The following is a 23,694-nucleotide window of genomic DNA, read 5'->3' as shown; positions in this document are numbered from 1 at the left end:
CCTCCTTTTCCCCTGAGATCAGTGTTTGGGAAGTGAAGGTGATTCCAGGTGCCTGCTGGCCTGGGCACGGGCCAGGGCAGGCAGGACTCGCCTCTCAGGTGCTCACTTTCTCCAGGGAGGTTCCCCCCGGCCCCCCCGCCCCCCCCACTTCCTTCCCACACTGAGCTTGTCGGACCCCTGAAGCACAGGCAGGGAGGAGACTTCCAGTCAGCCTAAGCCCGCCTAGACCCTCAGGGACTCAATCTTTGTTACTCAGGAAGTGCAAGCTCCATTCCAAGAACTGAAACACGGTTTCTGTATCTGTGTTTTGATTGGCCTCGGGTTGGGTGTTGTTTGGAGAAATGGGGAGCCACGGAGAAGCCGTGGAGAGGAGTGGAGAGGACAGAGAACGGGCCGTGTGTGTGTGTGTGTGTGTGTGTGTGTGTGTGTGTCGGGGGGTGTGGTGAGGAGTCTGCCTGAGCTGTGACCGAGGCAGGAATCATCCGGGGGAATGCTTCATTGGAAGGGTGGAGGGGCCACCTCTGTGGGACTTTCCGGGTAGGAATTGCCAGGCAAAGGTTCCTGGAATCTAGGAATTTCCCAAGCTCGCTCTGGCACCAACCTGTTAACTTTAAATAACCTCCGGTGGCCAGAGGGAGCCGTGAGAGGTAAAGACTACGTATGGGTGAGGGTGGATAGCCACAAGGAGGAAACACGGCTTCGCCTCTCTGCTGTGCCTCACTGTTTACATTTGTCTCCTTAACTACACTGTGAGTTTGTTCAGCGGGGTCAGCGCCTTGTACTTCCTGGTGTCCGCATCCTTAGCGCAGCGGTGAGCGTGTAGAAGGGCTCACTCAGTAAGCTGCTGGAGTGAAGGCATTTCCTCTTCCCCCCTCTCTGGAGCCACTAGTGTTTTTGTGCAGAGGGGTGAAGGGGCACCAACTGGGCGGGAAAAGAAGGGTCAGACAGAGGCCCCATCCTGGATGAGAGGAGCCTCGGCCGCTCTTGGCTTCTGTCCCCCGCGCTCCCTCCCCGCAGCCATCGGTAGTCCCAAGCTCTGCGACCGGCACCGGCTCTAGACTTGCTCCTGCCGTCGGCGGGGGCCGTGGGGGGTGCGTCGTGGCGGAGGCGCAGGGAGGCCCCTCTGACTCGTGTTCTCTGTGCCCTGTCCCCAGCACCCTGTCTCAGTGCATCCACGCTGCCGCCGCGCTGCTCTACCCCTTCAGCTGGGCGCACACCTACATCCCCGTTGTCCCCGAGAGCCTTTTGGACACTGTCTGCTGCCCCACTCCCTTCATGGTCGGAGTACAAATGCGCTTTCAGCAGCAGGTTATGGATAGCCCCATGGAAGAGGTATGGTGCCGCAGGAAGAGGGCGTCGCTTGGAGCCGGGCACACCTGGCTTCGCACCTGGGCTCCGCCACTAACAGCCGTGTGACTCGGAGCAAGTTGCTTACCCTCTTTCAGCCTGAGCTTCTTCTCTGCAAAACGGGGACGGCAGTGTTCAAGTGCTAGGGGTTCTGGGGGAAAGAGCCTGCAGGAAAGCTCATAGCCCAGTGCCTAACGCATGGTTGATGCTCAGCACGTGGCTACTTCCTCCTCCCGGAAGATTTCCTTCTGGGCTTCAGGGGCGGCTTATTCAGGGGTCGTCCAGCCGTCCTAGGTCGGTTGGCTCCAAAGGGCAGGCCCTGGGGTGTCCCCTCACTCATCTGAATGGACAAGCGCAGCTGGTCTCTACGCCACCACACCCCACTAGAATTCATTTGTGTTCCTTGCAAGGGAGCTAATGTAGCCCTCCTGCAAACGATGAGCCTTGATAAATGCAGAGTTTTGCAGTGAGAGTTACCTTCTTTTTTTTTTTTAAGGTTTGTTTACTTATTTATTTAGAGAGAGCGAGCGCATGTGTACATGAGCAGGGGCGGGGCAGGGAGAGCGGATCCCAAGCACACTCCACACTGTCAGTGCAGAGCCTGACGCGGGGCTTGAACTCAAACTGCAAGATCATGACCAGAACCGAAATCAAGAGGCCGACACTGGACCCACTGAGCCACCCAGATGCCCCACAAGAGTTCTCTCTCTGATAACCTCAGAGCTCACTTGGCTAATGAGGATATAGGTCCAGATCCCCCTTGGTTTTGTCAGCTTCTGGTTTCTTGGCAGTGGCCCAGACACGCCCAGAGGGCTGCGTGGTGAAAACGGGCATTGGTAGCATAAAGCTATCTCCAGTGTTGGAAGAACAACTCAAAACATGCACTCTGCCTGTTCCCAAGATCGCACGTTACTATAATCTCAGTTATGAGAGTTACTTAGGGATGTCTACACTGGCTAACCATTGACTTCTGTGTAAAGGGCTGACCAAGGGAAGAGGTGAGGTCTAGTAGGAAGCTACTGAAGAGGCAAGAACCAGCCTGAGGGGGAAGATTTCCCCCATTTGCGTAAGAAACAATGGAGGTCCCAAGAACTGAGTTGACTTATTCGAGGCCACACAGGCAATAATGGAACCTAGCACAGATAGAACCAAAGCCCCTCTTATACAACGTGCTGCTGGGAAGTAAAGAAGTCAGCTACTTCCCTTCCTAACTTCCCTGGCCTTCCCAGCCCTCCTCGTAAGTGCTGAGTAGACAGGGCTTTTGAAGGAGCCTTTGCCGTGTGACTAACTGGGTCAGAGTATTAGCCCCACGTTTAGCAAGGACTTAAAATATCCCAACCCTAGGAGTTATGAAACTTGCTGACACCGCAGTTCCGACTCCTCCCCGACAGCCAGGCAGGACGACACCCCAAGGCCTGCCATGCAAGAGCCTTGGCCTGTTTTCGTCCTCAGCAGCTGCTCTGCGAAATGGGCAGGGGCTGAGGAAGGGGGAAGGCCAGGGGCCGCTGGCGCTGTGGGGGGATTCTCTGGCGGCCCACATAAGCTCTCTGGAAGGGATCACTCAACAGACCGTAATATAGCGATTACTAGAAAGATTCTGGGGAACAACTTCACAAAAAAAATTCTTCATGCATACTCTTAGCTCCCTGAAATGAACCGCCTTCCCTGAATGAAGGCATGTGAGCCTATGTAGTCAAGTGATCTCAGGCCTGGACTAGTTCAACGTTTTCTCCCCTGATAATGGATATTTACAGTGCCTACTCTGTCTTTTGGCACACTTTCTGGTCCCTCTTTCCTTTTATTTGGAAGAACGGAGCATACAAGGGATCATTCACCATATTGGCAAGATCAAGAGTCCAAACTGCAAAGGGGGGCCCAGCAGGCCTTTAAATGACCAAGCCAGGCTTGTGGATCATGGCAAACTGTCGAGCACGTGCCCCACCTAAAGGGGGCAGCTGCACTCAGTTCCATCTGAACATGGTCCTTTAGAAACATGGACCAACCAGGGGTGCCTGGGTGGCTCTGTCCGTTAAGCGTCTGACTTCAGCTCAGGTCATGATCTCGTGATCTGTGAGTTCAAGCCCCGTGTCAGGCTCTGTGCTGACAGCTCAAGCCTGGACCCTGCTTTGGATTCTGCGTCTCCTTCTCTCTGCCCCTTCCCTGCTCATGCCTCTGTCTCTCTCTCTCTCAAAAGTAAATAAACATAAAATAAGTTTTAAAAAAAATAAGGAAATGTGGACCAACCAGTGTTAGAGTTCCTGACTTTTCAGGAGTCCTAAAACCAAGTTTAAGTGATTTTTCCCATTTTGAATATTGGAAACCAACTCAATTGTTTAAACGTACTCTGAGGATCAAAGAAACAGACCAGCAGGTTGGAATCCCACCAGCAGGATGCCAATTTGTAATCTCGAGTCTGGACCGAGGGCCCCTTGGACAGTGAGGGAGCCGGTAGCAGAACTCAACTGCCAGCCCTGTGCGTGCCTTCCCTGCAGCCTGCAGACACACACATGGTTTCCTCACCACCTCTCCTTCCCTATTCCTGTTGCCCTGGGCTCATTTCCTTCTCTTCCCATTTCCCGTGGGAAGGTCCAGAGCTCCCAGGAAGTTTTTAAACTAGGACATCAGGAGATCATACAGAAAGTTGTTGCAAGCATCAAAAGATCAAAAGCCATCCACTGCTGTCCTAAATCTGACCAGAGGGCAGGGAGTTGAAGGAGGGTGGTGGAGAAAGGGATGCAGAACGTAGGACCCATCTAGGCTTGGAAATGGGCTCTACTAGTCGTAAGACCTTGGACAACTTTCTTGTTTGTTCCCTCGCCTGCAAAATGGGGATAGTGCCTGCCTCTACAGGACCGTGGGGAGAATTAACTGAGAGAAAATGTGCAAAGCCTGATCGTGTGTGCTGCGTGCTAAATGTTCCAGATCTAGAAGCCATTCCTGTGATCCGTGTTTCATTAAGAGTGACTGGCTGTGATTTCTCCCATGTTGTATTCCTTCCTACCTTAGCGCTCCTCCCCACCCCCTTCCTACACCCTCATTCCTTTTCCCCAGGAAGGGAACTGGGGTTTCCAAAGAGGGGAAGGGTGAGAGAGGAGGGTGTCACGCAGGAAAGGAGAATTGCAGTTGCCGATCTTGTTGCCATTTGGGCTGACAGGTACGGCCACAGGCAGAAATGGAGGTGGTAAGTGCCCCTGTGGTCTCTGATGGGAAGAGGGAAAACCATTCGCTCTATTTATTTCAGGTCCTATTGGTGAATCTTTGTGAAGGAACCTTCTTAATGTCAGTAAGTATCTGGGCTCCGACACCCCTGCAGGCCCACCACCTGGTCTATCACACTCATCTCTCCCATGCTCCACCTCCTTCCACGTGGTTGAAGTGCTTTTGCTGGGGGAGAACCCACGCTAAGACCATTCTATGAGGCAATCGGTGTTGATGCTTCTAAAGCAGGGATGTAAACCCAGTACCCCAGGGATATAGAGAAGACTTGCTAATGTTTACACTCGGACTCAAGACCCAGAGGCAGTGTCTGTTGTTTCTCTCTTACATGGCCAATTATTTGGGGGTAGAGTTGGGGTGTAGAATTCACACCCTCCTCACGCTATCTGCCGATACACCTCCTATGAAGACACCGCCTCCCTGACAGCTTGACGTCTGAGCTCTGTTCTGTCCTAGGTTGGTGATGAAAAAGATATCCTACCACCCAAGCTTCAGGATGACATCTTAGAGTCTCTTGGCCAGGGGATCAATGAGTTCGAGAGTAAGTCCTTGGTCCTCCTTATTTGGGTTTCTCCACAGAGCCTGAGGGCAGGATTCCCGACCACCCCTGCCCAGACTAAAATGGACTCACTCAGCAGTCCTGGGCCAGTCCCAGGTGCCTAGATTCTAGGGCCAGTCTGAGTGCAAGATGTCATTCTTCCTAAGCAGGGGTGGAGAACCCGTACCCAATCTCCTATTTTGATTGGTAATTATGAGGCCTACCCTGGCCGCTTCCCTGCGGTGAAAGCCACCTGGAGGCAAGAGTGGGTGGTTCTTCTGAGACGGCCTCTTGTATATCTCCAGCAGCTTCCGAACAGCTCAACGAGCATGTTTCGGGCCCATTTGTGCAGTTCTTTGTCAAGACTGTGGGCCACTATGCTTCCTACATCAAGCGGGAGGCAAACGGGCAAGGCCGCTTCCAAGAACGGGCCTTCTATAAGGCTCTGACCTCCAAGACCAACCGCCGATTTGTGAAGAAGTTTGTGAAGACGCAGCTCTTCTCCCTTTTCATCCAGGAAGCTGAGAAGAGCAAGCACCCTCCTGCAGGTATGCGGTGACGGCCCCCATCATTCCAAGCCCAGAGAGGGTCACTGCCTCCAAGTCAGGTGTGGCCCGAGGATGAACAGCATGGTGTCTAGAGGCCCACAAAATAAGATGTAGTCTTGTCAGGGGGGTTGGAACAAAGTAACTTGAAGCCTCAGAAAATGCCTCTGGGCTGCCATTTGGTAGAACTTGCTCTTTGTTTTAATCTGGAGTTAATTTCTACTAACTATTCTATTTGTAGCCCCAGATTGGGGCCAAATTGAATACCTGGATCTCCAGAGGCCTGTGAGAACATGGGAGTCCTGGCGGGAATGTGGGTGTGGTGGTGGAAGAGACAGAGAGGGTATATCTGATCCCCGTTCCTGACCTCATCGTCGTCCACCTGGTCGGATTATATGCCTCTAACACCGGCTTCTGAACCCACAGGCTACTTCCAACAGAAGATACTTGAATACGAGGAACAGAAGAAACAGAAGAAATCAAGGGAAAAGACTGTGAAATAAGAGCTGTGGTCAAAAGTGGGGGACTGGACTCACGGGTCAGTTTTGGACTTTGGCCCCTGCCAGCACGGTGGGATTGGCAAAGCTCGCAGCCCCCAGAACCCACGGCCTTCTTCCGAGTCCTGGTAACCAGGTCTGGCGTCAAGCTGGTGTCTTGGGTCTGGGATCCCTGGAATCAGCTTTCCCAGGACCGTGGAAGGCTCGGACCTCCGTGCCCACAGAGCTGGGCTCAAAGCTACATTTTCTGCGCAGGTGACACAGCACAGTAGCACAGGTGCTGTGGAGCCTTAGAAGTTGCTGTGAATGCCCTCTTCCAGGAACCACTATGATGAAGTCCTCAACAGGGAAAGTACTTGTGGCCCAAAGGCTCAGTCTCTCCACGTAAAAAAGAGGTCTGTGGACATAGGAAGATAAGAATAAAGATGAAAGTCTTGTTTACGTGTTATCTTTGGCCTCCACGCTGGGGGGAGAAACCAGGAGCACAAGGCAAAAAGATAGGAGAATAATCTGCATGGGGAGTGGGAGACCTGGCCACTGTGGCCCAGAACTTTGGGGCTGTGTTTGGACTGGGGGTCAGCTGCTCTGCTTCTAACAGGAAGGGTAGGGATACCGGGAGAAGCGGCAACAGCACTGGGACAGGGCGGCACTTCTTGGGTCTAGTTGGGTGTGCCTTCCAGAATCCGGGAGGAAAGGCTGCTGGCCACGGAAGTATCTGCATTCCAGGGAAACTCGAGGTAGGAGATGTCAGTTCCCAGAAGCCGGTGAAGAGCTCTACATTGCTTCCATAGGCAGGTCTGTCTGCCCATCACAACTGAAGGTTTGGAACCTTCAGTTGTAGACATCCAACTTCCTACTTGGTTATTTTGAGAAACCAAGTTCAACTCTTTTAAAAATTTAAAAAAAAAATTTTTTTTAAACATTTATCTTTGAGAGAGAGACAGAGCGTGAGCTGGGGAGGGGAAGAGAGAGGAGACACAAAATCTGAAGCAGTTTCCAGGCTCTGAGCACAGAACCTGACGTGGGGCTCGAACCCACGAACTGTGAAGTCGTGAGCTGAGCTGAAGTCGGATGCTTAAACAACTGAGCCACCCGGGCATCCCTAAACTTTTTTTCTAAGTTTGTTTATTTTTTGAGAGAGACAGCAGGGGAGGGACAGAGAGAATCCCCAGCAGGCTCCACACTGTCAGTGCAGAGCATGATGCAGGGCTCAAACCCATGAACCATGAGATCATGAGCTGAGACAAAATCAAGAGTTGGACGCGTCACTGACTGAGCCCCCCTTAGACACCAATTTCAACTCTTTAGCTAACGGTGGAGGGATTGCTGCATTGCCGTTTCCCCCTTTCAGAAAAGAGTATTATAATCTTAAGGGTCCAAAGGAGTTGAGTGGTCACCTGGTCCACCTTCCCTCTGTACTTCCAATGACAGCTTCTGTTTCAACACTGATAGGGATGGGAAACTTTTAGAAGCCTCTTACCTTTCAAAACTCTCATCTTTTGAATGTGTGTGTGTGAGCGTGGCCCTTGGAGGCCCCTGAATTCTATACGAAGAACACAAATGTTTTCGGGGGGTGGAGCACAGACACACACTGCGGGTGGCAGATGTTCCACTGTCCACCCACCGCCTGTAGCGATGCTGCTACTCTTCACGGGTTCTAAGAGCCAGCGCCGTTCCTAAACCTAGCTGTACCTCAGAAGGTTTTAGAACATGGACTGGAGTCCTGGGAAGCTTTTGAAAATACTTTCTGAGGCCTCATCCCAAACTGACTAAAGCATCTCTAGAGATAGGACCTGGGAACCTGTAATTTCTAAAGCTCCTTCAGGTGATTCCGACACCCAACTAGGTATAGGATCAAAGAGGAGGCGGGCCAGCTGAGGTTGACTATAAATGTACCCTTGATCTGATGACGATGTACCTGGAGCTAAGAAAGCACACACGGAGTATCTGAGCATTTTTCAGATTCCCTTTATGGCTGAAAAAGATTTGAGCATCTGGGTTTATAGCTTTAGCCCACAAAAACCTACTATGGTGTGAGGAGAGAACACTGGACCAGGATTCAGAAGATACAGAGTCTAGTCCCTATTTGGAAAAGGAACGACTGTGTGACACTGATACACCACTTAGCCTCTCGGCAGACCTCAATTTCCACTGTAGGTAATTACCATCTGCTGTGTCTATTGTACTACTCAAGGAGGGCAGGAGGTGCAACTGTTCCAAATAAGTAGAATTATCCTTCTTCGTCCTAACCTTCAAAACTACCCCAGATGCTGGAGGAGTTGCTAGCCAGCAAAAACAATGAGAGATTTCTCTCTACTGCTACAGTCTAGCAAGGAACTTGAAGGTTTCACTGTCGCTCCTACTCAAGATTACATGGGATTAACGGAAGCATTAGAAGTGCGAGAGAGCAGAGTTCCGACTCCCAGCTGAGGCAGAACGGCTATTGTTTACCCATGATTACCAAAACAGGGTATAAATACAAATCAACAGGAATCTATACAAATCAATAAAAAGATACCACTAGTTTCTTTTCTGCTGTCCCCCTCCATTCAAGCATCTGGACTATACATACTGCGGAAACAGATCCGGCTTGTAGTCACTGTGACAGCTGGTTCTCATTTCAAACTGTAGCATACCGAGGAGGCAGAACAGGAGCACAACTTTTCGGTGACTGCCTAGGGAGGCCGAAGCCTCTCTCATGGAAAATTCTGGGGAAGGGTTTGAGATTCCTAAAAGATTTATAATCTGAAGGGGGACAAGTGCAACGAAAAAAACCTATCAAGAAGGAAAACGAACACAGTTCCATATTTTAAGTTAAACAGAGTAGAAAGATCGCAGGACACATCATGACAAAGCAGATGACCGAATTTCCTCATTTATTAAAGAACAGAAATAAATTTTGCTTAAAAAAAAATGACATTAAAACTTAGTCTATCTTTCCACTGAATAAAATTGAGAAAAAGGCTGGCTTTCAGGTCACATATTTATTTAAAAAAATAAAATGGATCAACAAAGTTACATTATTCTGCATGCTAACAGGAAATCCCAAGCCCATGAGAGATACCATTTCTTGAGCAATAAAAAAAATTACCTCCTCAACAATGTAAAGATAGGAAACCTTTCAATTCAAATTCAAGGTCTTCATCACTAATTCCATTGCACAAGCTAGTAGGATATATCTGTGCCACAAGCTGAGCTCCTTAGTAAAGAAAGCTTGAGAAGAGACTAAACAAGGATGTCACTAAAAGATGATGATTTGTTAAAATTATAAAGCAACCATCTTTTGGCCGGCAAATATTCTACATGAGAAATCTCCACCACTGGGAATCTGCTCCCCAGGACAATTTTATTCTGAATCCAAGATAATTACAAACACATGGCCATTTTTCCTGCATGCTTCCTTGGGCCAAACCCTGTATGACAACATGTACAATTACAGGATGGGATTGAAATTCCCATTCTCACACAGGATAGTTAAGGAGTGTTACCAATAACAAAGAAAAGTTATACAACATTGATTATTATAAATTATATTTGTTCTTATCCACCCCATTCTCCTTAATATGTTCTGATTCTTTCCTGCAGAAAACGTGAGTTTCCTATATGACACCAAGTATGTCATTAGTGATGATTAGAATGAGCTGTCGAGACCTTGATTCTGAAGACATGTATGTGCAGGTGAGACGCAATCTGATTGCAAACACTGACACAGTAGCGGATCAAATCAAAGAAGGAGAAGACCTAGAAAGAAAAGAGAGTGTCAGATTCTCAGGACCTGCTTAGGTGATTCCTAAGCTTCCTAAATGAGGAGTGGCTTCCTTCTTCCCTTCTTTCCAGACATGTCTTCAATTCCATACAATCTAATACTTCAATTTCCTCATGGATTTTTCCTTTACGCTAAGGATCGACAAACTCTTTCTCAGAGACACAGTAAATATTTTAGGCTTTGTGGACCATACTGTCTGTATCTTAGCTGCTCAACTTTTGCCATTATAGCACGAAAGCAGACACAGACAATACCTTCATGAATGGCCACGGCTGTGTTCCAATAGAACTTTATACAAACAGACCTTTGGCCCACAGGATGTAATTTATCAGTTCCTGCTTTACAGTCAGAAATCTGGAATTTTTGAGCCCAGATGTAGGACTAATAAGACTAATGCAAAAAATGGCTCAAAGATGAAGCCACGAAGAACTCTTTACAAAGTCCCATAAATATGGTTTTCTGACATTCCAAATCATTACAATTATAGTATCTATCTTTCAGGACTGACCCACAGGAACAAGAAAACAAGTGGCTTCTGAATCATGAAACCGGACACAGAACGATACTTACCAGGGCAATCCAAAGTACAATATATTCATCGATAAAGCTGTTAAAATACTGGTCCAGAAACAAAAGTGCTGGGCCTATGAATGCTGTGTCGTGCAAATGCATTTCGCTCTTAGTCATGTGTGCCACCTGAAAACAAAAGAGAACCCGTGATGCAGGCACTCTCATACTAGAGCAACCGTGAGTCACAGTAAATCAGTTTTGTGCTCAAGTTTCAAGTTGTGTTCACAAGTTTCGAGAATTATTTGGCGATACTGAATAAAAAGCTAAACTTCCCAAAAAACCCCCAGAAAACTGACAAGAATTATGTGTGAGAGCTATACACCACAGGGACAGACCATGTCAACCAAGCCCCCCCCACCCCCGCCCCGCCCCAGAAGATGCTATTCATAAACACCCTTGATTCGAGTGTACAGATGGAGACTGAAGAAGGCAGATAAACTAAAGCACCACATTAAACTGTAGCAGAAAGAAGGGCTGTGGAGGTCCAAGAAGCTTCTGGTAACCTCCAGTTGTAGCTTCACAGAAGAGTGAGAACAGTTCCCACGTTGATGTCCAGGGATCTTGACTGGAGGAGAGCAAACTCTAGAGCTGCTCAGGAAGCTGTGGGATGAAAGCTATGGCCATAAACCCAAAATAAGAGGAATTTTAAACACAAAACAAAGAAAATCTTTAGTGCTTACCACAAGCTTATTAGTGATTTTAGCAGATACAAAACCAAACGTCAGTATATAAAGACAGGGATGCTTTTCAAAAAGCTGAACTGCCGATTTCTTATAGATCATTGCAGCTAATGTAATCACTGATCCAATATGGAGAAAAGGAGAAAGGACACTTGTTCCCTGTGCAGAATAAAGAGAAGAGAGGTACAAACTGTCAGATACAACACGGATCTGTTGTAAGGCAGATCAACTCACACTTTTAAGAACCTCACGGTGCCTGACAGCCAGCAGTTTCTGTAACCGAATACTGAACAGCTAGTGAAGAAAGCAGCAGTATGGGTTGGTCAGGCACAATCTGAGGATTTTACTTACGCTGTCAGGCTTATTTTACAAAGCAGATCATACTTTTAAAAATACATTTGTGTATAAAGGCATGCATGTGTGTCCGTATGTACATGCACAAAAAAAAAGCACGTAAGCATATACATGTATGCATGTATAGATAAAAGTGAGTTTGGGATATTACTTTTGTTTAAGACTGAGCAGAAAGTCTAAATTAGCAAATGTTTTATACAATTCAAATGGAAAGGCAACTACAAAACCAAGTCCTAGTATAAACAATTGTGGGGAATCTTAAGATGTACTCACTGCTATCGTTGATCCGTTTTTTCCAACACCACCTGTGAAGATTACACGGAAGTAATTTGTACAGGAAAATATGGTCCCTGCTACAGTACAAAGTGCAGGAAAAATTTTCATTTGGATATTCAGCACTGGAATCTTTAGTGGGTGGAGAGAAAGAGAACAATTAAAATATATACAAATTGAAATAAGAAAATACAACACATGTTTGGTTCATATTCCCATATATCCTCCATATTCCCTCCAGTTTAGCAAATACTTAAATTCATGAACATTTCCCTCTTTCTATTAGAAGCAATATAACAAAGAGACGAGGCTATGTAGAAATTAATCTCATTTCTCACGCCAACCTTTAAAAAAATTACTGATTCAACTTTATTAAATTGTGTCACAAGCTAAGTAAAGTTCACCTAATGTATCCCAGAAGTCTGGCAACAGTGGAACAGGCTGTCTTCTGGACTTTTTATAAATGAAGTGTACTTTGCTTGTTTCTTTGTACATTTTTGGACCTCTGCCTTTAAATCTGTACTTTGTTACTAATTGTTATGAGAGACAAAGTGTGGAGCATAGAAGACTAGAAATATCTGCAGCTAGATTAAAAAAGCATGCAAACTAGAGAATGGAAGACAAAAGCTGTACTCAGAGGAGGTCTCAACTCCAAACTGTTAGGATACAAGCAACTAGAAAAAGCAGAGGGCAGCCAAAAAGACATTCATATGCAGGGCAAAAAGACGTCAAGCACCATCCAAGCAGGTACAATTGTGTATCCAAAATTTTAACATGTTAAATTTTCAGAAGAAGCAAATAATATATTTTTATAGCATACTGAAAATACAAAAGCATACTGAAAATGCAGATTAATTTACCTAAAGTGGGGCGGGGGAGAGCGGCTGAGTGCACTGGTATCAAGTATTCAATCTTGCAAGTATAATATCCATCATTTAAAATGAAATACACTTGTGCTAACTTTTTAAAATCATTTAAGATTTTCTTTCTGTTTGCACCTCTCATTTAGCTTTTCTGAAGGCTCATATTTTGTCCAATACGGGTTGAAAATAAAGCAACATAAAATGATATATTCTATTAACAGAAACAAATGAGTATAAGTACAAAATTCCAGAAGCCCACAGGGTTTAATAGGCAATGAGTTCTTATAATGAAAACATTTTAACTAGGGCTATTTATACTTTTTAGGGCTACCATTTAAAAACCAAATAGGACATGTCATATTTCCTAATTTTTTTTTTTTTGTATACATAAAACCCAAGTAAAATTGGTAGAGACAACAATCCTAATGTTTAGATACTGTATTTCTTCAAAACTCTGAAGAACTCAGTTTGTTTATACAACACTATGACCTCTTGCAAAACTGCAGCTCTGAAAAAAAATTGTAATCAACTGTTCAAATTTCAAGTTGTACTGTGGCAGTGTTTAGTTTTCTAAAATGAAATAGGTCAACTTAAAAGTTAAGCCCAGAACTCTACAGAGCATCCTAAATGGTCTTCTTCCTTCCCTAATTCATTTCTAAACCCTATAGCCCAAATTCAACACTTGTTTACAGTGAAGGAGAAAATCAACACCGTGGTTGCTTCGAGCTCTAAGATTTTCCTGCTCTGGTTCAGAAAACTAGGGATATTACAATCTTAATCTGATGCACCTGAATTAAATTTAATACCCTGGCTAGTTTTCTTTTTTCCTCCAGAGACAAAGGCCCTGTATGGCAATGGGGGAAATACTATACTCCCTCAGATTTCAAAGGAGACAAAGCATTCATCCATTACAGCGGCATGCCTGTATTAGGGCCAGGGTATCGAGTAAGTGCCAACTCTGGCATAGCAGTCATCTGTGCCACAACTGAACTGAGTATTACCACAACTATAATTAAAATTTGGTGAAAATGCAGTAGGTTCATGGAAACTGTTGGCTATTGAAAGAAGAAAGAATAAACTGAAATATTAAAGAAGCCAGGCAATTTAGTAAATGCCTTGAACCACAAAATAAGTAAGCAAGCTACAGACTTAGGAGCAAAGTATCATAAACATTCCTAAGACCCTCTCGGTTTCCATCATATAGGATAGCTATATACACCAAACCCTAAGTTTCTGAGTATAGGATTTTGTTTGCATTGATTTTTTATATTCTCTCTGGAGCCATGCGCATCGTAAGTGCTCTATATACACTTGTTGAAGATTAAGATCTTCTCCCTTTCTCTTATCCTCTATGTAGAATTACTGTTATGGGAGAATAAGAAGACATATCTTGCTCCCACATTAAGAAGGAAAAAGAATGTTAGCTACAAGAAAATCTGAGGCAAAGTGAAGGGAGCTGGAAGGAAAGGAATCACAAGCCTTATCAGGCAATCCCTTAAAAATCAGCACCAAATGAACCACTTATAAAAAGCACCAAAAGCATTGCCATTTTCACCTCCCACCCAAGATCAAGGAAGGTGGACACATTCTGTCTTTTCCCAATCTTTCCCTTTCTGGCCTTCTCATCTTGGAACTCGCCCAAGGTAGCTAACATGCATTCACTCTACAGAAATACAAGAAAGCTATACTGAAAACATACCTTTATCAGAGCTCTGGGTCATGGTGTCTGCTCTATAGCCAGGGGCAAACCCTCTGGATTTAAGCTATCAAATTATGCATCTAAATAATATCAATCTAATGTAATTCATTTTAAATTAGGTTAGAGATGGAAAAGCAGGTATTAAATCTCAGATTTACCAGATTACAATGGACATGTTCTGATTCAATAGTTTGGATTAATATAGAATATCAGTTACTAAACTGTTAAGACTAGTTTTCTTAGGGACATAATAAAATGTTCTTATGGGCTTTGTAAATTTCAGCTGAAACACAAAGTGTCATTTTGAGGTTAGATACTACTAACCTTCTTCCAAACAATGTGGCAATGCCTATTTAAAAGTACTTTGAAAAGAAGTGATTTCCATCAAACTTTAATATAACAATAATTACAGCATCTACCAAGTATTTAAAGAAAATCACCATGTCTAAATTATTTAAGTCTAAGTACACTTCTTCTAAGTGGAGCCTGCTTGGAATTCTCTCTCCCTCTCTCTCTGCCCATACCCCACTCGTGCTCTCTTTTCTCTCTCAAAATAAATAAAAACAAACTTAAAAAAGAAAAAAAAAAAAAAGAATGAAACAGCAGTGAAAGTAACCATGAGGGGATTGCATGTGGGTCCCTTTCAAGTGAGGATAATTCTCCTTAAAACAAAAACAAACAAAGAAAAAAACAGTGATAGGATAAAAGATAGTTTCAAGACATTCCAAAAGAATATATTCTTCTGGGAAAAGCAATACAGAAAAATTAACAATATGGATTTTTGTTTTGTTCCTTGCAATGTGTAAACCCATGCACAGACTTTTGTGCATGAAAACAATTTTTCCTTAAAAAAAAGAAAAGAAAAAAACCACAAACAACCCAAACCAACAGAACTAATTACAAACTTTGGTAAAAACCCACCTCTCTGAAGAAAAAAAAAAAAAAGCAAAAAAGCAGCAAGAAATGGGTAATCCATAAGCTGCAGATATAAATCACTTATCTTTGCAAAACAGCTGATATTCTGAAATCAGCTTTATAAAAACAATTGTATATATTTTTTAAAGCCATAGATTTGCTTCCTAACTATCAATGAAAGCCTTTTAATGAGGATTTGGAAAGCAGTGTCCATTTCGTGCCTTCAACTTCAAGAGAGATGAAAATTTGACGCTCCAAACGGGTACATTTTCTCCATTTTGGCACACAAATTATTACATGTAATCTTTCCTAAACTAACATAATCCAATTTGAAACAGTATATTCAGCATTGAACCCATAGGGACAAATAAAAAGAAAAAAAGAAATATAGTGGTCTGAGGTCAATTATGGGACTCTCTACTGGGAATTGCTCAAAGAACACAGAATATTTCTTTTAGCCTCCAAATATCACCAGAGAGGTCAGGCCCTTCCCTTTTACTTTAATGATGGTAACAGCAGGGCCACTAACAAAGGCCTGGGATCTGCATCTCTCCCGCAACCTGGCCTCACTCCTACTGGAGTTAGATTGTTGGGCCTGGGGATTTTACTTCAGTCTCGGATCTGAGAGTTCCTACAGTTACTTTTTAAAACATATAATAAAAGAGGATGATTATATTATCTTAATTATCTATAAAGATAGGGCAAACTATTTGATCCTTTTAAAAGAAAAAAAAAAAAAAACAACCATCACTTCTGTTAAGTTCATGTATATAAATCCTAGTGAAAAAGGTAACAAGGATACCTGAAGCAAATTCATCACCAGGCACCACATAAAAAATATACGCATACAGCCTATAACTTCATTTGCAATAATGCCTTATGTATTTCCATACTGATAAGGATAATATGGTTTATATACCTGACGCTGACTTGTTTTGCAACGATCAAGCCAGAAATCACAATTTTTGGTAACTGGTATGATGAAACTGTATAGATAATTTATATACATTTAAGATATTCAAAATAATTTTGGAGAAGGGGAGACTTTGGTATAAAACACAAAGTCTATGAACATAACATAGTCAAGAGATACAAAAAATTTAAGTCAACATACAATTGACCCTTGAACACCACGAGGGTTAGGAGTGCCTACCCACCCAGCCCCGTGCAGTTGAAACTCTGCATATAATTTCTGATTCCCCCAAAACTGAGCTATTGTTGACCAGAAGGCTTACTGATAAGACAGTTGATTATCACATATTTTGTATATGTATTATATACTATACACTTACAGGAAAGGATGCTAGACAAAAGAAAATGATATTAAGAAAATCATAAGGAACAGAAAACACATTTATGGCACTGCACTGTATTTATAAAAAAAAGTGTATAGTTAAGGGACCCTTGCTTTAACAAACCTGTGTAGTCCAGGGGTCAACTGTATATATAACATATATTTATTTTATTTATTACATTTATTTATATATTTTATTATATTTATTTATATATATATATATATATATTTATATATGCTTAACTTGCTGGAAAACAAAAATAATAAAATTCTCTCCCTATATCTATGTATCTCTCTGTATACCTATATCTGAATCTATGGAGCTCAGATTTCACTAAAATATATCTTAGATTTCACTAAAGACCCTATCAGCTTTTGAGACTCGTGTGTAGGAAAGATGTGAATTTGAATGATACTACATACATGACTAGATAGCTTCAGAATTCTCCTGGCAGACTATGGATTATTTTTATTCCTTTATCTCCTCCCTCCTCACAACCCTATCCTCCTGACAAAAGGTATTGAATATTGAAAAAAAAAAATTAAAAAAAAAAAAAAGGTATTGAACAATTTCTGGTAATGAATACGCAGGGAAGTATGTCAATTACACCTCCTCAAATATCTGATTGACCCTCATAAAGTGAATTAGGTATGCGAAAGATCTCGTTCCATAAATTTCCCATATACCTTAAAATTAATCTGATTTTTAAGAATTATGTTTGTTTAGGAGTAGTAAATCCTTTGGTGAGATCACACCAAATGAATGGCAAATTCTGAAAGCGTGGTGGTAGTGATCAGCAGTAAACTGGACCAGGCAGCACAAACAACTGTGACTCAGATCTGGAAGAAGATCTATCTGGCAATTGTAAGAGCAGCTTTCACTGAGGGCTTATTACTTGATACACACGGTTCTAAGTGCTTTATACGTACTACTCATTTAACAAAAAAGAATAACCCTATGAAATAGGTATTATTACTGTTCTCATTTTACAGAGGAGGCAATTAAGCCACAGAGAGCTGAGTAACAGATGACGTTCACACAATACGCAGAGGAGCCCGACTGAACTCAGGCAGTCTGGTTCCTAAGCCTGTGCTCTTGGCTTGCATATTATACCTTTCATGTACCCTGTTTTGACGTTTTGTGAAAAAAAAGAATGTGTGTTTATAGGTCAGGTTGAAAATCAAGGTCCTGGCTTGTTAAAACCATTCTATGGCACCGATTTCAATAAGCATTTATTCTGTTTTAGGGCTAGTTTATTTGCTACCCCCAATTTGTTATTCAGCTTTAAGCATATGATAGAAAAACTAGTAGACTCCTATAGCTCAGAAAGAAAAAAAGTCTGATTTGATCTAGTCATTGGTTAAGCGGCTATAGTATCCGCTGTCTCCTCAGATGTAAAATGGGATGACGAATAATAATTCAGATGGCCTTCCAAAACAATAGTCCTGGAATGGACCTCAAGTTCCACCTGACTCCAAGTAGTAAAATTCACCATGACCCAAAGAGAAGTTTGTGTCCTACCATTGCTGTGGCTTTTCATTTTCAGAAAGAGTAAAATAGTTTTACATATCACTCTTTAACTGGATTATCCTATATTAGAAAACACAAGCAAAAGACAACATGCATTACATGGGATACACAATGTGAACAAAGTTACCATAGATTGCCAAAAAGGTGGTCCTCCAATCACTGCCAGCAAATGCATGATTATTATGAAGATTTGCACTTCAGTCACATCAATTCTGATTAGGTACAAAAAGCCAAAAAAGCAGAATTACTCAAAACAATTTCAAGTTAATTACTTGCGAGCTTAGCAGCATTCCTCTATCATGCACAATAGAAAAAAATCTCAAATATTGAGGAAAGGGGAGAAGGAGGTGTCAAAAATTTGTTATGAGCAAAATCAAATAAAATCCAGAGGCTTTTAATTTAATTTGATGAATTTCACAGAGCAATAAAAACCCCTCCTTTCCATAGGAAATTTCTGACTCACTGAAGTGGAGCTGAAACTATAGCTTAACCTTTCCCACCAAAAAAAGGAAAAAAAGAAAAAAGGAGCAGGGGCAGGGCATGTGTGTATTAAATTTCGAGTGTCAAGCAGAGGGGACTGCATTACACTGCTACAGAATATGAAATCTTGAAACCAGGGCTTTGTAGTACCAAATAGAGGAAATGGTGAGTTTTTACTAAAGTAACGTAAATCACTCAGATCTTATAAAACTTACTGCCCTTTAGTTATATTCACTTAATGCCTTCCATAGTAGGGGTGTGAAAAAAAATTTCACCCAGCTCTCAAATTCTTACACTTATTAGGTGAACTACCCTAAGATTTCTGGAAAGAAGAACTGAAAAGCAGCCAAGAATTAGTTTGAGGTTGCTGAAAATGATCTTACAGTCAAGAAAAGACAAACCTGGTACAAAAACAGGGCAGTAGAAATTAGAAGTCTGAAAGTCTGAAAAAAAAGAATATGGACAAAAAGATTGAGGAGCAAAGCACAAACTGACATTCTTTTCCTTCTACAGACCAGCACTTTACATAATCTTGAGATTATCATTCCAGATTATTGGATCCAAAATTAAAATTCTCACAACTTATCGTACAGATATACTTGCACAAAGTGTTTGTACAAGGTTATTTATTACAGCATTCTTTATAACAGCAAAGCCCTCAATGAGGGAACAGTTATAGAAATTAGAGTACTTCCACACAATGGGGTATCTGGTAGCTTTGAAAAAAGAGTGGGTTGCTCCCTAAAAAGTGATATGGAAAAATATCAAAGATATATTAGGTGAAAAGAAATGTTGCAGAATGTGTAAGTGCTAGTGTGTGTGTGTGTGTGTGTGTGTGTGTGTGTGTGTGTAAAAAAGAAGAAAAATAATATTCTCTATTTTTGTCAGTAATTACATAACAAATTTCTGGAAGGATACATTATAAACTAAGAACAGTGGTACCTACTGGAGAGGACAGTGTGGGGATGGACCGCTGGGAGAGGAGGATGGGAAAGAGACCATACACCGCATACGTTTTTTTATAATGTTAGTTTTAAACAAAGTGAATAACTTATATTAAGGTAAATTTTTAAAAAAATTAGTCTAAGAAAAACAGATACCAACAACAGCAAGGGGATTCAATTCCCAGAGCAGAATGGAGCCCCCATTTCTAAAACTGACACTTAAAACATATAATGTGAGCTAGATATGCAAGTTTCCATGCCCAACATAAACAACTAAGTTGATACCAGTCTCTCACAACTAAAAAAAATTGAGCTTTGTTTGCTCCAGATTTTTTTTTTTTTTGAACAGAAGCTTATTAAGTTGTAAACATATAGTGATGTAGTCATCTTTACATACACATTTATTGGGGAAAAAATGGACCGAATTAGGCTAAAAAGAATCTGTAGAGCTGACCTGATGAATGGTGTTGCCAATAAGGGGAATTACACTCAGTAGCAGATTCAGGAGACTAAGCAGGTGTCAAAGATGATCGAGTCTGTCTTGGGTGGAGGAGGGTAGACATCTTACAACATTTTGCTGGATATATGAAGTAGCCTTTTGGGAGGGGAAGGGCCAGAAGTATAGAATTACAAAATAAAAATGGAGGGAACCTCATGCAATTAATCTTTGTACCCTGGATGAATGTAAAAGAGAATGGGGAACATGAAAGATCTTTATAAAGCTCAGACTGGGATTCCTAGGGAAAGTTTTATGGATTTGCCTGTTTAAAAATTTTAGAAGACAGAATTTCCTAAACCATGCAGATACTGTCATTGTATTTAGATCCACGATGCCTTAATGTTAGGAGGGAAAGCCAGGGAAAACTTACCAGTTATAGGTAGTTAAGAGTTTTTTTTTCCTGTTTGCTTATTTGATTTAGAGGAATACTCAGTACTGCCGGATGAGACCCTCCTGCACTGAATCATGGCCTATCCCCACTCCTGGAGGTGTGGCTCTAAGCTTGACTGTCAATGAAGAAGAGTGCAGTAAGAGGCCCTCCCTAGAGATAGGAACTAAGGGAACTAAGAGGGACAGGTGGCAGAAGTGATTAACAATGAACAAAAGAGTCAATGAATCTATTTAGACAAGAGTTGCTTATATGGCAGTCCATTTTCCTACCTTTCCACTAAGAAGTCTCCTAGTGGATGAATTTATGGTAATATATATTCATCATTTACTACTTTTGGCTGAGGAGGAAAGACAGTTATCCAGAAAGGAGAATGTTATGGAAAGGCAGGAATGTGGCATTTCTGTAGTCACTTTCTTATTATTCATTTCAAAATAATAATATGGGTGGAAAATTCCCAAATGTTGGGACTACTACTCAAAAACCAAAAAAGCATCCTCCAGAACTACACTAAAAATAAGCCCTTCAAGATACAAAGAATATGTGGTAAAGGAGCATCCAAAACACCAGAGTGATTTTTTTTGTTTTTTAAAGACATATGGGAAAACAAATCTCTTATCTACAGCATTAGATTTCCACAGCCTAAAAGTTTCAGAGGGGGGAAATTAGATGAGAATGCACTTAATTTTCTGTAACCATGAAGGTATTTAAATATTCTGACTTGTTTGGCTTTAAATAATTTCCTGTTTCTATTTTAGTATAGGTTGTCAAAGTACAGAAAGAACTTGCCCAATTGCTATGTATAATCTCTTCAAATGACAATAACAAGCCAGCCATAAACAACATTCTAATGGCTGTCACGGAAGAAAAATGCAAAGAAGCAAACCAGCTGTGGAGACTAAGCTCCCCCATTCTTTTGATGGGGAGGCTGTAAGTGTGGCAGTCAAAATAACTGAATATTTGAAATAAATCCCCTGGGCCCATCACTCCTAGCAACATCTTAATGGTCTACTGACTAAGAGGTAAAGAGATCATGGTATCTTAAATGAATAGGAGTAATTTTAACTTCTAAACAGGGAACAGAAAATCTCTCTAGCTGGGAGTGAGGAACTCCGGGGGTCTCTATCACAACAGAAAGGCAGCCTAGGTCAGTTATTACATCAGAATTAGAGGTTTAAAAAGTGATTAAGGGGTGTAACAACCTCAAACTTCCTAAGTTGACTATGAATAAAATTTATATTTTAAGTTTCATTTTCATTGTTCAGTTTTGAGAGAGATACTTAACAAATGCATCTGATTTGAATTCCAACAAGACTCAGGAGTAATGGGAATGTGAAGGGATTTAAATGACATTCTGTGAAAGCTGGTAAGCATGTTAATCATCTTTTCCCTAAAATTTTTATGTCTTTCCACTCACTCTAATACGAGTTAATCTATTTTTCTTATATGTGTCACATATGCATTCAAAGATATTTTGCAGTTAATGTATAAAAGCAATGTTGTTGTTGTTAAACTCTACACAACAAATGTAATTGTATTATAATTTGGGTTGGCTGTTGGCTTGGTTAAGAGAATATGCACTAAGGCTAAATTCAAGTGTCAAAGAAACCCAGATTTGTACAATTTGACTTGTGAGCTATTTATTATTTAAAAAGAAGAGGGGCGCCTGGGTGGCGCAGTCGGTTAAGCGTCCGACTTCAGCCAGGTCACGATCTCGCGGTCCGTGAGTTCGAGCCCCGCGTCAGGCTCTGGGCTGATGGCTCGGAGCCTGGAGCCTGTTTCCGATTCTGTGTCTCCCTCTCTCTCTGCCCCTCCCCCGTTCATGCTCTGTCTCTCTCTGTCCCAAAAATAAATTAAAAAAAAAAAGTTGAAAAAAAAAAAATAAAAAAAAAATAAAAAAATAAAAAGAAGAATTTTGTTTAAAAAGACATCCACTGAGGGTGTCTGGAATCCTATTCAAAGATTAGATTGTTATTAATTACAGATTTGCACTCACTTGTCAATGGATCTGAAGTTGTAGGGAACTTCTGCATGACCAGAACATTTATTATACCAGAAAAATCATGGGTGGGGTGAAGTCTTGGTAGACTGCAACCAAGACTGGCCTAGAAACTGACCATACTGCCTTCCAATATTTTACTTTCTACCCTTGATAATGGACAATCTGGGCATGGCAAGCTTAATGTTAGGTAATATTAACCAGACAGCTGAATGGTAACGATGATATTTTAAACCCAAGTGGTACAGGGCACCTGGGTGTTTCAGTCAGTTAAGCATCTGACTCTTAATTTCAGCTCAGGTCATAATCTCACAGTCGTGGGATTGATCCCTGATTTGGGCTCTGTGCGGACAGCACGGAGCCTGCTTGGGATTCTCTCTCTCCCCTCTTCCTTTGCCCCTTCCTGTTCGCACATACACACACACTCTCAAAAAGTGTCACATACAGAGAAAGTCTAAGCATCTATTTTTGAGATAAGCTGAATTATTTAAAACCATATTTATTATCTACCACATGAAGGACTAAATGAATCTTTAGATTATCTGAGAAGACTACAAAAAAAACCACCACCTGCAACAACAACCCATCCAGTGATTTTTGAGTAAGAAGAAAAATAGCCAAAGGCTAGAATATAAGTCCTCTAAAAGGAGCTAAAGCTTAGGTCTCACAATTCAGGGGACAGCCTACCCTCATCACCCTTGGAAACAGAAGAATTAGGAGAGTCCTCTCACCTCATTTAGTAATAATCGTGATGAAGTTAAATGAAGGGATCATGGACCTATTCTTCCTCTGAAACTAGCACAATCAATTCTGGAAGAAATCTAGCAACTTCTGGGAGTTACTAACACAGGCCTTAAAATAAATAAAAATAATAGTGGTAACAAACACTTATATGCCAGTCACTAAAGCTAGCACATTACATTTTGATACTCTTAATCTTCACAACTATTTAGGAGGTAGGAACTATTGCCACCATTTTATAGATGAGGAAAGTCAGATAGGTTAATGGACTTTTCCAAGGTTACCGAGATAATAGGTGGCAGAGCCTTGAAAGAAAATGGAAGTGTTGTACCTACATGGTGCTAAAACTCTGATTTTTAGTTTACTAATCAACTGGAGTAAACATCTGTGCTAAGTTTTTACCTTGTTATCACTAAGGTGTCCATGTATGATGTTTCTTGTATTCTAACACAACTTTCTGTAAAATGGTAATAGCATTCCAAGTTGATGCTAATAAATTAAATTAATTGGAAACAAATTATAATGAACTCTTTCTTAAGCTTATCTTCCCCCTGA

General features: G+C 42.0%; 2 protein-coding genes across 11 annotated transcripts in view; one reads left to right on the top strand and one right to left on the bottom strand.

Annotated features, from left to right (window-relative positions):
- Positions 1-6,584, top strand: part of DENND2D (DENN domain containing 2D) — an 81,821-nt gene extending 75,237 nt beyond the window's left edge. For 5 of the 8 annotated variants that reach the window (XM_042998172.1, XM_042998173.1, XM_042998169.1 and 2 more), the window contains 5 exons: positions 1,155-1,332; positions 4,589-4,630; positions 5,020-5,104; positions 5,407-5,649; positions 6,073-6,584. In XM_042998172.1, the coding sequence (XP_042854106.1) occupies positions 1,155-1,332; positions 4,589-4,630; positions 5,020-5,104; positions 5,407-5,649; positions 6,073-6,149 (625 nt within the window). In that variant the 3' untranslated portion in view covers positions 6,150-6,584. Of the gene's footprint in view, positions 1-1,154; positions 1,333-4,588; positions 4,631-5,019; positions 5,105-5,406; positions 5,650-6,072 lie in introns of those variants that run through there. The other 3 variants (XM_042998171.1, XM_007076388.3, XM_042998174.1) reach the window with 2 other exon arrangements.
- Positions 6,585-9,137: 2,553 nt separating this feature from the next.
- The window catches only part of CEPT1 (choline/ethanolamine phosphotransferase 1), a 36,803-nt gene continuing 22,246 nt past the window's right edge, over positions 9,138-23,694 (bottom strand). For 2 of the 3 annotated variants that reach the window (XM_007076391.3, XM_015534955.2), the window contains exons 5-9: positions 18,216-18,300; positions 11,787-11,918; positions 11,160-11,318; positions 10,480-10,605; positions 9,138-9,884 (exon numbers count right to left, since the gene is read on the bottom strand). In XM_007076391.3, the coding sequence (XP_007076453.1) occupies positions 9,765-9,884; positions 10,480-10,605; positions 11,160-11,318; positions 11,787-11,918; positions 18,216-18,300 (622 nt within the window). In that variant the 3' untranslated portion in view covers positions 9,138-9,764. The remainder of the gene's footprint in view (positions 9,885-10,479; positions 10,606-11,159; positions 11,319-11,786; positions 11,919-18,215; positions 18,301-23,694) is intronic. The other variant, XM_007076392.3, reaches the window with a different exon arrangement.

This window comes from Panthera tigris, chromosome C1 (assembly GCF_018350195.1).
Source record: "Panthera tigris isolate Pti1 chromosome C1, P.tigris_Pti1_mat1.1, whole genome shotgun sequence".
Lineage (NCBI taxonomy): Eukaryota > Metazoa > Chordata > Mammalia > Carnivora > Felidae > Panthera > Panthera tigris.
The sequence above is the reverse complement of the archived record's forward strand: the minus strand, read 5'-3'. Positions and strand labels throughout refer to the sequence as shown.